The sequence below is a fragment of the Tinamus guttatus genome, unplaced genomic scaffold, assembly GCF_059628265.1.
Source record: "Tinamus guttatus ecotype Peru unplaced genomic scaffold, ASM5962826v1 Tinamus_guttatus_pri_ptg000134l, whole genome shotgun sequence".
NCBI classification, from domain to species: Eukaryota; Metazoa; Chordata; class Aves; order Tinamiformes; family Tinamidae; genus Tinamus; species Tinamus guttatus.
Window position 1 is genome coordinate 292,659 of NW_028288668.1, and position 14,155 is coordinate 306,813.

General features: G+C 39.2%; 1 protein-coding gene across 1 annotated transcript in view; it reads right to left on the reverse strand.

Moving 5' to 3' along the window:
- The window catches only part of OCA2 (OCA2 melanosomal transmembrane protein), a 162,946-nt gene extending 149,407 nt beyond the window's left edge, over positions 1-13,539 (reverse strand). Inside the window, exon 1 of the mRNA XM_010222642.2 lies at positions 13,268-13,539. Within this exon, the coding sequence (XP_010220944.2) occupies positions 13,268-13,539 (272 nt within the window). The remainder of the gene's footprint in view (positions 1-13,267) is intronic.
- Positions 13,540-14,155: the final 616 nt, after the last annotated feature.

Genomic DNA, 14,155 nt, shown 5'->3' on the forward strand with positions numbered 1-14,155 from the left:
TCAGACAAAACAAACAAACAAACAAAAAAAAACTATCTTTGTCCTAGAAGACTTTTCACCAGAAAAGTTACTGTGTTGATTACAAATATAGCAAATTACGGGCAAGTCCTTCCAAACACGTTTTCTTCACAACTCTCTCTCATGGCAATTTGAAACTGGGAGGAAAACCAAGTCACTGGTCATTCTGTTCAGCTTTGAGACATATCAGAGGTATTTTTAAATTATTTTAAAAGTAGTGAAAAACCAATGAGAAACCAACGGAAGAAACCAGATAGAATTAAAATATAGGTGATTAGAGTATGCTATTTGCTCTTTACATTCCAAGAATATTCCCTGAAATAATTCAAGGACAAATGAAATTTTGTCTCATAAAGATGCGGCTCTTCCCCATAACAACTTTCCACCAAGAGCATGGTAGCATATTAACGTAACTAGTTTCAGGAAATTCATTCTACAGTATTGGGTTCTATTTTGCTACTAGACATCTTTAAAGGATTCAGATATCTATAGAGATTTCAAGGCTACAATATCAGAGAAGGAGCTATCTAACTTATGTAAACAAGCAGGTCTCAAACATGGATTCCTTATTCAGCACCAAAGGAAGAGGAATTTGAATCACAAGTTCTGAGTCCATAAATACAGCCGACTTAGATTTTCAAAAAGAAAAAAAAAAGGAAACGTTGAAAATTATGTATTCCAAAGAAATTCTGTGCAGAGTAGCACGCAAATGTATATTCTGCAAGCCTTCCCTGAAAAGCAGAGAGATGGATAGCAAAAGAAAAGAATAAGGACATCATTGCAGCTTGCTTTCCTCTTGATTTAAGCTTCAATCATTCTCCAGGTAAGAACATGCTACTGTGCACTGAAAAGCCAACAAAACAAAAACACTCTTTTCAGGTTCTGTTTGGCAGATGGCTTTGTCCTAGCAGCACGGTTATACTATACATCATATTTCTTGACTTAGGGAGGTATTTCTTTACCCTCAGTGACACAGATACTGTATTCTCTCAGTAACAACACCATGTTATTCTTCTTCACAGAAAAGGGGAAGCCCCATGCTGAAATAGCCACCCATTGCCACAAGCCCTTTCTCTCTTCTTGCCTTTATTAAGGCTGAATGCTCCAGGCTGCTATAGAAAGAGACAAAAAAAAACAGCAGGTCCTTAGAAATTAATCCAGTTAGAGAAGCAACTACCCACAAAAGCAGAAAAATTGAAATTAGGAATCTGCTATTGGTACCATCATCGCAGAGATGCAGTGCAAGAGACACATAATTTAAACATCTAAAGACAGAAGATTTTCCAGTGTTGCTTTTATTTATTTTCAAGGAGACATATAGTGCCTGAACAATCTATTAGTTTTCAAGCAAACATCACTTGTTAACATTTTCAAAAGCTCGGGGAAAAAAGGGGATTTTCAACAAAAAAAGCAAAGCCTGTCCTTTGCTATGTTTTGGACCAGACAGCTGCACTGCTATCTAATTATAAACTCACAGGGATAAAAAAGGTTCAGTGCTCTTGAGTGAACAGCACCACCAAATAAAAGAAGCCTGAAACACACATCAGATGCCCTACAGCAGCTTGAAAGTTGGATCAAGTTTGCTGGTAGCAAAACAAGGATCCTCACACAAATCTTTTGAAAAAAATAACGGAAGAAACTGCCAAGACTAACAAGTTACTGCTGTTAAATATCAGACAAAGAGGTACAGCCATATTACAATAAATAATAATAATAAAAAAAGACCATTGACTTAGCAAGGAAGGCTGGTCTCCACTTCATTCCAATAAGCATGCTTAGAGACGAGAATTCCGAGGAAAAGAGGAAAATGCCCAGGACAAGGGCAGTTTGCTTTCACAGAGTGTGACTTGGGTATTCTATTTTCTCAATTTCCAGATAATCAGTGTTGTCCAAGTATCTCTCTTCCTCTTGCTCCTTCTTTCAGTGACTTTGTTGCTAAAAGCAGAATGGGCTCAAGGCAGAGGAGAGGAGGGACGTTTCAGGATACTGTCTTAGCTGTCAAGGCAGTCAGGTGAGAGCTGTGGTAGATTATTTCATGTTGACTATTTGCCAAAAACTACTGCCCCAAACTCTGCCCAGGACTTCAGGAGAACTGGTGCTAAGTATTAAGCAAGGAGAGGATACACAGTCACAAATGGAAAGAGAAGGAGAGCGACCAACAGTATCAATATTGAGAAGGATGAATTCAAGACCTTGCATTTGGCTATGGAGAAACACTGGGAAGCTGAAATACATTGTGAAATGGGTGAGACCACCAGGCAGTGAACTTCTGAATGAGTTAGATAAAAGCAAGTTAATGCAATAGTTGTAAATCACACTCTAGGGTGATCCATCCTCAGCTATGATAAAATATCATAACTCCCCCCAAAGCTGTATTTAACAAAAGAAGACAAAATTCTGGCTCCCTATCCTTGAAAGTAGCCCACAGAGTTAATGGTACTCTTTGCTTCTGCTGAACACTTTCCACTTACTGTTTTATCTTTCAATAAAAAAAGAAGATGTGAAAGCAGGATAAAATCATGGAAGCCCATCATATCTCTAAAAGCAAACTGCATTGCAAAGGATACAGAAAAATAACTTTCATGCCTTTCCTTTTTGCATAACTGATTGTTGGATGTTTTAAACTGCACTTTAAACTGCTTGGAGATAGAGATGTGTTTCAGTTTGCCCAACACTTTAAAAGCCTCTCCTATTAGAATTAATTAGCATCAGAGTGGTTTGTCCTCTTGTATTCAACTCACAGGAAATCATTCTCAACCACGGCAAAAATTTCCAGGGAAGAGTAGTCATACATTTAAGAACTGAAGTTCATGTTAAATTGAATGTATTTGATGGAAAAATAGATAAGTGCAGATGGAAGAAATTAGTTAGTGAATTAGAAAAAAAAAATAGGGTCACAGACTGTAGTCTGGCGAGCCATATGGCTTTTTTCAAAATCTGCTATTCATAAGGAGCTCAAATGATTTATTCTCTGAAATACAGCAAGAGCTGATAAATGAGTCACCAAAATGCTTATAGACAGTGACCAAGCAAGCAATTCTCTGCTTGATAGGTACTAATGGGACTGCAGGGGCAACATGGACTAATTGTGCTAATGGATCAGCAGGAGTCAGTGACCATGTAGGGCTCTGTCTGCTGCAGGCTGGAGCTAGGCAAGGACAGTAAGTGAGCTGGAGCCAGGTCCTGTCAAAACTGGGTACATTCAGAATTAATGCATTTGGGTTTTGGTCTTTTCCACTTTGCACATGTTTTATATATTTTCTTTGGAGCAGAGTGAAATAGAAAGCAGGAGGACTGGCAGTCACAGTAACTCTGTTTTCAGAAATGCAGCAGAGGACATTGACTCACTACTGACTGTGAATTAGCATCATTCAGAAGCAGCTGTGAAAGGCCGAATGTTTCACTGATGCTTACTGAACTATTTGCTTTCTGCCCTCATCAATAAGGACAGTCCACCTATATTCACTTTTTGGTAACCTTGATGGGAATTTTTGTAAGGATGCCTTTGCCTAAAATGTAATTCCACTCCTTTAGTAATTATGTCATAAAGTCATGGAGGCAATTATACTGAGCTGGTATGTGTGGCAAGGCACTGCATTTACTGTCTGAGAATGAAGTTACATGTTGTTGAAGAGCTTGCTGTAAGAAATGTAAGCCTGAATTAATACACTTATTTGAACTGGGTAGGTAAATATTTTGCAGTGACTTCAACCAGCCAGTATTGTGGTTTTACGTAATTTTTTTTCTTTTCCATTGCTTCAAAAATACAGAAACAAAAGCAACTTCAAATATACTCGGTGTCTAATCTTTCTAGGAGTGATAGGAGCAACACCACCTCCGCAGCCATGTCAGTGACATGTGAGTTGCAATCCTCTTTAGGAGTTTATTGACAGTTGTTTCATTGTGTAAACCTCTTAGGGTGAAAAGCATTAACTTGAATTTAGTAAATACATCTGATAAAAGGAATAGTAAATCCAGAAGGAGGTAACCAATAATGTAGTTCTCTTTTGGTCTCTTTTATCTTTAACTGTAGAATCTAAACAGCAGGGCTACGTTCTAATACCGCAGAAATACATCATTTTGTTATAACGACTGCTAACAGTTGGTTTCTTTGGAAATGTTTCAACCTACAGAATATGTCTAACTGTTCTATACATTGACTTTATGGAGAGGCTCCCAGTGCCTTTCAGTGCAGAGCAACAAGACCATTTTTTTTTTCAGAAATGGTGCAATAGCATTTCTGCATTTTAGACATCCTTTTCACCTCAAAATCTACTTGGCATGTTGAAGTCTGTGATGGAAAATGAGCTAATCAGGAACCGTAAGAAGCAGTAATATTTCAATGTAAAAATTGTATACATGAGCTCATAAAAAGCTATTGTTTTTAACCATAGGTTAAATGGCAACATGCACTCATTACAAATCTGTTCATAGTTGTATAACAGCACTGAAGAGGATTACATAGCTGGAAATGTTCCAGCTAGCCTATTTTGTCAGAAGACAGACTATCCTTGGCAGAAAAGAATGGTAGCTTGTCATAATGGTTTGTATGGATATGTGTGGTGCTAGTCACAGTTTTGAACATATTGATCTGTCAACAAAGTTGAAAGAGCTCCCTAAAGGTCTTTGGACTTCCGATGTTTTACTTATTCAGAAAACCTGATATTTTTGAGGCAGAACACAAAAAAAATGCTCCACCCCAAAATCAGCAACAGACCCATCTACTTATTTACAGCTTAGACCAGGACTAATCATTTAATTTTCTTGACCTGTTGAGGTTGGAGTGTTTAGTTATTGACCAAAGTGAATTAATATATAAACTGGAATTACAGACTCTGTACATGCCTGTTGGAATGAGGTGCAGATGCTTATGGAGTCTATGCTTCTACACACATTTGCTGCAGATTTGGACCCACTGTCCTGCAGACCCAAAGACCCACCCATCAGCAGGGACACCCTCATGTCAACATCATGGTGTGAAGAAAGCAGGAAAAAAGTACTGAAAGGGGTGAGAGCGGTCACTGTACAGTGCACCCACTGCTGAAGAATCTGGGGAAAAATATACCAGAGGGGTGGCCCATAAGGAACAAGAGCAGTCACTGTACCATGCACCCATTTCGGAAGGAATCTCGGGAATTCCTCGAGGAAGGTGGTCCTCGAGGACAGGAAGAGTGGTCACTGCACCATGCACCCACGATTTAACTGTAGACCTCTGGTATGTATATTTATTTTCAGTTATGCTATATTTCTAGCCTTGCTATACTTTTAGCTCTGTTATTACCTCTTATCTCTAATAAAAGTCTCATACTCGACAAGTCTCATACTTGAGTTCAGTAAAAACTAATCCTGGAATCCAAAAGAATCCCAGACTCCCTGCTCATGGTGCCTCACAGCTCTGCAACTCAGCTCCATCTCTTTTCCTACCACAGCTTTTTCCTTGCTGGAAAGAGTTAAGTCTGTCCAAGCTTCAGCCTCTCCCCCTCAGAGGAACAAAATTCAGTTTTGCCTACACTGTTGAGAAGCCTTCAGCCGGTCCTCTCTCAAGGATTTTCACTGCTGAATTCATATAAGGACATATCTCTCCCCTCATCTTTAACCTTCTTTGCATGTCCAGCTCATGAAGTAATACATGTAAAAAGGTCCTGCATTTCCATAGAATGCTTAAGGTTGGAAGGGACCTCTAGAGATCATCTAGTCCAACCTGCACACACAGGGTCACCTAGAGCACATGGCACAGGACTGCATCCAGGCGGGTTTGGAAGATCTCCAGAGAAGGAGACTCCACAACCTCTCTGGGCAGCCTGTTCCAGGGCTCTGTCACCCTCACTGTTAAGAAATTTTTCCTTAAGTTCCTGTGAAACTTTTGATGCATGCAGGTAGCGAGAAGTCTCATGGCTGCTGTGGGCTTGACTATGTTGATATGGAAGTAAAACATGTTGGGTTTGGCTCTATGTGACTTCAGGTACAAATGATAAATATTAGCGATCTACCGGAGAACCTTCAGCCTTGCTCACTTTACCTTATAGCTTCAATTGCAGGATTCAGAAGAGATTCAGACTCATCTGTTCTTCTTCATACAAAGCTTTGAGACAGCTACATGGTAGAAAACTGGGAGCAAACTCTTACTAATCATTTGACACCTACAAATGCAAAATTCTGCTTTTCATAATTTGTTTAATATGTCTGAGCTACCACCTTCATCTAAGCACATTGACTAGGAACTAAGTGCATGGAACAAACAGTTCTTTAAAGAAAAAGTCTGTTTTATTGTTTACTTCATCTTAAATTGATAGTAGCTCCTCACATCAGCTGCATATCCCATACATGCCTTCCTGTTCAGCTGTGATTGCCTCTATACAGCATAATTCTTTTCAAAGTCTGACTGTCTGGTTGGCTTAACCCTTCAACCTTATAATATAAAAATCATTGCTGATATTTAAAAGACTTCTCCCATTTAAAAGAGGTTTACATGAGGTTACAGCTGTCAACCCCCAAAGAGGATTGAACTGTAGTGTTACTGGCATCTTTCCACAATTGGCCTACGAAGTCTAAGAAGAACCCAACACAACCATATTACTAACTATTATGAAAAGAGCAGCTGCTTGCAAAATGTGACAGTTTTATGCAATGTCACAGGAATTCAACTGAAACATTTGATCTTTGTAGGTAGGTACATAGCAAATTTTTCACTGAGTGTGAGTTCATTTTTTAGCTTGGTAGTAGAAAAAAACATGAAATCAGTTAATTAGTACTACCTAATTCTTCCAGCAGTGCACTTCAAAACTTAAATCAATATTAGTGGATCTTATTTACAAAAATGTCTTGTCAGGATCCAAAACATTTGGTGACTACACAGGAGTGTTAGAGTTTTATTCTGCAGATGATACAACAAGAACTGTAGCACAAAACCAATTTGAGGTATTGTGAATAATTACAGTAAATAAGCACTGAGATGATAAATAGTTAACTGCCATAGAGGAATTAAATGAATTTCAATAGAGGGAAATTCATCCTAAGTGTGGTCTCTGTCTGGCTATTTCACTAATAGCAAAAAAAGTTAAAATCCCCTTGCGCTACATGTTCAAATGAAGCCAAATGCTTTCCTTAAGTTATGCCATAAAGTTTCCTTCTTTTCTTTATCTTTTCATGGTATTTTCTCTAGGGACCTTTAAACTGCAAACAGCTAATTAACAAATATTTTAGAAGGGGATAACAGATTCTTCTGCTACTTGAATTATTTATTTGCTTATTTAGCTAATATTATGTTTTGCTTCTTCCCATTATTCACGAGAAAGATTTGCTAGAATTGTTTACTGCTTCTTTTGAGACAGAAATTCATTTTTGAAAGGGATTTTTTGATGTGTCTGCATGTACATTTTGTGATGTGTGTCTGCAACAGCAGGGACCTGTAATCTGAAGAAAGTCCTTGGAGTTGTATGTCCCCATACATGTTGCTCGTCATAAGCTCTATTGTCATCACATACCACACGTTAGGAAGAGATGCTTTAGATACCATACTCAAAATCAAATGGACATAATTAAATTTAATAGCAAATCCTTGACTCTAAAACTTCTTTAATATCACTGTAGTGACATCACTCACTGTGGCAACAGCATTTAAATATCCTCACAGAGAGACAATGCTCAGAATCATTCACTGCATATAAGAAACACAAGGCAAGTCAATTGCCACCAGACAGCAGGCAAGATCACCAGAAGCCACAGGAGAATGATGCGCATGGAGGTTTACTGTAAAGTTACTCTCCTTGTCTTGGAGTCTTCTCTAATGTTCGTATGATTAATATAAAAAAGTAGAGCAGTTCCTACACAAACATATAATTATTACGTGAAAATGACCACTTTCCCTACTGGACTGCTGAGTAGAAGAGATCCTGTTTTATTCTAATTGCCAAATAACAAAATTCATTTTAGGACGTACATAAGAATGTGTTTTGAATGTTCTTGAGCTATATTTTCCTCAGTCTTTTCCTGCATCTGAGTAAGCTTTTAAATTGCCACATAAATTTTACTTACTTAGTCAGTAACCACGTCTTCTTGACATCTAATTGTAAGTCTCATAAATGTTCTTTAAATGCAGCAATTCATCAACATAATTAAAAATCAAACTTGAGATTTATAATCTCTCACACCTGAACTTTCATATTGACTTTTCATTGTACAATAGCTTATCTTTTCCCAGCTTCTCCAGCTTATCATAAATATGCTTCCAATCTTTCTGGTAGAGACCAGAGAATTCAAAAGACATTTTAAATTCACTCACCTACTCACTGCAAATCAATTTCTTTATTGATCCTGATATCACAGATTCAGGAGAAAGGAGGAGTTGGATTACACTGGTGGTTTTTATTTGTTCTTACAGAAGTGAACATTGTAAAAGTGAAGCTGAGAGAATAGAGATATGCTGAGGGAAGTAGTTTTGCCTGATGAAACACAAATTCAAGCAGATTAAAAAAAAATGTTCTTTTTTTGTTTTCCCAGAGATGAATCTTCTAAATGAGATACAAAAGTTAAAGAAAATATTTCCAAAGTGTATTATATCAAATGACCAGGAAATTCCAGGGCCCAATTTTATCCAAATATAACTCAACGGAGTAACACTAGGGCTTGGTTTCACCACCTTCCTTTTATAGTCTCATTTCTCTTGAGAAGTTCCCAGCACAATGAATGCACAGCTGCCATCTTTTTTTAAAGAATATAATGATACCTAAGGCAGTTATAGCCAGCAATTAAATCAAGGAAAGAAACAGACCAAAAGGGCAATGTGAAATAAATACCAAGGGTCTAGTTACTCTATTACCCATTTTTTCCCTCCATTTTTATATTACAAAAAATGCCTTTCTCTTTTTCAGTAACACAGTCTTAAATATCATCTCCAAGTAATTGGCTATACAGGATTACTATTCATGTCATTTCTACATGGCCTTTGAGACTCACTAATTCCTAAGCCGAAAACAGCTGACATGAGCCTCCTTCCTGAGGCTCATAAAGGAGGATTTCATATTTTGTGGCTACAAAGCCATGTCATTAGGCACCTCCCATGGGGGCAGCATTACTGATGGGGAGATCAAGGCTTCCGAGGGGCCCTTCTCTGTGACAACAGCTCATGAGTACAGCTCCACAGAGAAATGATGGAAGGAAATAACCTGAACTTTTGGAAATTTTGTGAGAGCCTGCCTGAGCAGCATTGTCCCTGCTTCCAGAGAGTAAACCTTCCCACTAGGCAAGGGGCTCAGGTAGGCCGCTTGGGACAACATCTGTGGATTGCAAAAGCCATGTTCATGTAAGGAAATGTTAACTGACATGAAAAAGGATTTGATCCATTAATTGTTTAAAAGCTGAAGAGAATAGAAGCACAAGATCAACATCTAGACTTCACTGGCATTTTGCCAGTTTAAAGCCAGAGCAAACTGTACTGTATGAAACTAGAGTAGTATATTAATATGTATCAATAAATATGCTAGTATACAAATATTTTAGTATATATCCAGTGTTAATACATAAGAAGGCCAGGTACATTCGCACTTAACGTCTTGGTAGCTTATTTGTAGCCCACCTTCAAGAAACGTGCCTACATGTCCTCCAGGGAGCCGTAGGGAAAGAAATGTGTTCCTATGGAGAAGGTGGACAGACTCCTTTCAGCAGGAAGGATACTGGGGAATGACAAAGTCCTCAGAGTGACCACAGTGGGTGATTCAGACTTCATACAGAGCCCAGGGAGTATAAGGCAACGCAGTGAAAGGATTGTTAGGTAATGCTGTTCTTCAAGATAAGGTGTAAATGACAAGATGTTTTGACAAGCTGGGCCTTGAGCCAGGCTATGCAATGTGCACACTGACCGCAGAATACCTGCAGGATTACCCGGCAGTCAAATTAAAACATTCAGTCAAATATATGGCAGACAGCTACCTCCCTGACTAAAGAGCACCAGTTAATTGAAGAACATTTCCTTAAGGACAGTTTTAGTGATCGAGATGAATCCTCTGTTCTTTGGAACGTCTTGTCTCAGCATACATTTGAACAATTTAGAGACTCTGGAAATCTTACCCCTGAAAGATAATTCAGCAATTAAAGTTAAATAGCTGTATGAAAACAAACTATACATACATGTCAGTTTACTGAATATTTTTATTTAAAAAAGGGGGTTGTTCTCCCCTGTTTTCTTAATCCTTAAGATTAAGAAACCATAAAAAGTGGTTTTCCTTTGCAAGCATAAGAACAATTAACATATAAAGCTAACTGCAGTTTACTGAATCTGATCAAATGAAGTGTGAGATTGCAAAGGTTTATCCATGTTTTACCTGCATTATATTGAGTAGTTTGACTGACTTAAGGATAATTACTCTATTAGCAGAATGAACCCAGAGCAGAGTCATATTTTAACTGAAGTCGCTCAACTCTTGGTGCAAAACTGCCCTTATGTTCATTGGCTGAAATACACATGAAGAGCCAAATAAGATTAATCCCCATGCGGAAAAAACAAGATCAATTATATTGAAGGAGCAAGTGAGGTAAAAATCTACTAAGGAAAAAAATCAGGAGAACCTATCCCAGTTCTATAATTCTTTAAGATGACACTGGGATAGATATTTAATTCTACGTGCATTCCTAAATTACTCACAATGATTACATTTTACTAATTAGGAAAACCATGTTATCAAAAGACTTGGAGGTGCTACTTGCACTTGCAGGCACTTGCACACTTGCACTTGTGCTTACTCACGCTGTGATTCAGTAAGTATTTTCCATCTCTGATTCTGTGACTATGATTTCCTGTGGTTTCATATGTTCTTGTGATTTTACAAGTTCATAACAACTTGCCTGTAACTGGTGCATGAAATAACATCACTCACTGGAAAACACCATGAAGAATTTTAGTCAGAACAGTAAGAACTGGTCCATAAGAATACAACCGTATTTTTCAGTCCTGTATCTCGGTAGTTAACAGCACACTTAAAAGCACTATTAGCACATCTTTATCGAGATATAGATAAGGTTTCCCAAAGGAAAAAAATGTGGTTCTAGATGAACCCAGCCCTTCCCTATCCCATCCTTCTTTCTATGTTCCCGTATACATTGCGCTTACCATGCTGTTTCAAAAGATGACATCAGCTCAGCATCATCCCTGCTACATGCTGAAGAACTTCTGCAAGACTTGATTCTACCCATAAAGCTCTTAGTCAACACAGTAAATCCTCAAATACCCTAAAAAAATCTTTTAAATAATTTATCTGGCTTTTATGGTCAAGCTGTCAAGTTTTCGTTTGTTTGTTTTTCATATGTAGAAATATAGTCATAATGATTCCCAGTTCTCTCAAGGCTATATGGTAATACTCTTCAATACAGAATCACAGAATCACAGAATGTTTGAAGTTGGAAAGGACCTCTAGAGATCATCCAGTCCAACCCCCCTGCTCAAGCAGGGACACCTAGAGCATGTAGCACAGGGTGGCATCCAGGTGGGTTTGGAAGATCTCCAGAGAAGGAGACTCCACAACCTCTCTGGGCAGTCTATTCCAGTGCTCTGTCACTCTCACAGTAAAGAAGTTCTTCTTCATATGGAGAAGAAACATTCTGTGTTTCAATTTGTATCCATTACCCCTTGCCCTATCAATGGCCACCACTGAGAAGAATTTGGCCCCATCCTCCCTACATTCTCCCATCAAGTACTTGTATAAGCTGATAAGATCCCCTCTCAATCTTCTCTTCTCCAGGCTAAACAGGCCCAGCTTGCTGAGTCTTTCCTCATATGACAGATGCTCAAGTTCCTTAATCATCTTTGTTGCTCTCCACTGGATCCTTTCCAGAAGTTCCGCATCCCTCTTGTACTGGGGAGCCCAGAACTGCACACAAAACTCCAGGTGCGGCCTCACCAGAGCTGAGGAGAGAGGGAGGATAAATCACCTCCCTCGACCTGCTGGCAACTCTCCTCCTGATGCAGGCCAGGATTCCATTGGCCTTCTGGGCCACAAGGGCACACTGCTGCCTCATGGTTAACTTGTTGTCAACCAGGACTCCCAAATCCCTCTCTGCGGACCTGCTTTCCAGCAGGTCAACCCCTAATCTGTACTGATGCCCAAGGTTATTCTTTCCCAGGGGCACGACCCTGCACTTGTTCTTGTCTCAGCCTCTCATGAAGTTCCTCAATGCCCTAGGTCCCTCTGAATGGCAGCACAGTCCTCTGAAGTATCGGCCACTCCACCCAGTTTTGTATCATGCATGAATTTGCTGAGGGTACACTCTGTCCCCTTGTCCAAGACATTGATGAATAAGTTGAATAGCACAGCAACTTAACTTGGTTCAAGTGAACCTTTTGGCTCTCTTCACTTGGTTCACCATGAATTTATAGAGCACATGCATAGGGAAAGGGGCACACCAAAGCTCACTTTGCTATCCTGGCTCCCCCTTGTCCAGATGCAGGAACCTACCAAAATGCCCCAGACAAACAGATTTCTACCTAGTACAAATAGATTTCCTTCTTAAGAGGCCTGCAGAAGCACAGGGCACATCTCAGCCCTTTACAGCAGTGCAAGATTGTGGCTAGCAAGCCCACAGCTGGTTGCTACTGGCGCAAGGATTGTCCACTCCCAGGAGCAAAGCAGTTTAGCAAAAAGAACACATGAACATGAAATCTGGGATACTGCAGGATCTTCAAAACATTTCCAAATATCTGTAAGAAGAATTTCAGATTTTTGGAAAATCTGGTGCAGCAGAAAAATGAACCCTCCCCTGACACCTCCAAGCCTGCCTCTTTTCTCATGGAGTTCGCATCCTGTATGTTTGATACTGCGATGTGGTGTGACTGTCACAGTTGTGTTACTGGCATCATTTGTATATTCTCACTTTCAGCCACACTGATGCAGACTTACCATGCACTTGTGAAATCTGTATGCAGCTTCTTAGAAGAGCTAGGGATGGAGTATGAAACTGATTTAGCTCTGTGTGTTTTGTGACACTTTTGTTTCTCCTGACCACACAGGGAAGAAAAAACAGGTGTTTGTTTTTGAAAACACAGCAAAATTGACCTATGGTTGCTATTAAAGCTGAGGTTAGTTCAGCAATCTGATGATCCATGACCCTCTTTAGGCAATTAATACTGCTCCAAAGTCCCATAAACTTCCTGTTCTCTACTTGATAAAAACAAGACTTGCTTAATGAAGATATGTATCTGCTCAGCAAGGAAACAAAAATTGGGATTAGGAGAAAATTATGCTGTTTCTCTTATTCTTACCTTCCCTGCATGGGGAGAGGAGTGAAATCCTTCCCTAGAGCAACGCAGCAATCATCCCCTATTGCTGTGTTTTCACAGGGCGCCTGTGGCTCTCCGAGAGCTGCTACCATGCCGTGATACTCTCTTAACAGCCGCAGCTCGTTGCAACTTCTGCTCACCGGGCTGGACACCCCCTTTGCAGATAGATTGCCATGAGGTGAAGGAGATGTCTGATTCAGCTCCATCTCTTGTTTTCTGGGAACCGTGCTCTCATCCTTGCTATCCAAGTACATCTGTCCCTGTGTTTTTTTTTTCTCCTAAACAAAGTGAAAACAAACATATTAGAACAAAAGGAAAATGACTCAGTGCTTGCTTTTGGTACAAGCGTGTTGACCAAAATCCCAAGGTGTAGATTTTTCATGCACCTTTGGCTATTTCTTGTGTTGGTTTATTTCCACCAAGAATAATTCCAGCATTTAAAACACCTGCACAATTCAAAAATAACCGTTATATATACATATATATATATATATATAAAGTTTTGATATACATCAAGAGATGAGCTTTTTACTTTTTAGCTTAACACAAACTTCTCACACAAATTTCCCAGAAACTTACCCTGGCTTATTCTGCGGGATTCAGCCCTGGAACAGCGAGGGTTGATATATTGACTCTTTAGTGAAAAACAAATGAAGACAGCGCTAACTGCAAATCTTGATTTTTTTTTACCTCAAAAACACATAAAAAGACAATTCTGGAAGCTCTGTATACATGAAAATGCAGTTTATGCCAGAAAGAATTAACTCAGATTTGCAGTCCTTTTAGCATTATTAGAGTAGGGCAGGGAACAACATTCCAGACAAATTTGAAGAGACTCATCTGTGTACAACATATGGTATAAAGAGAACT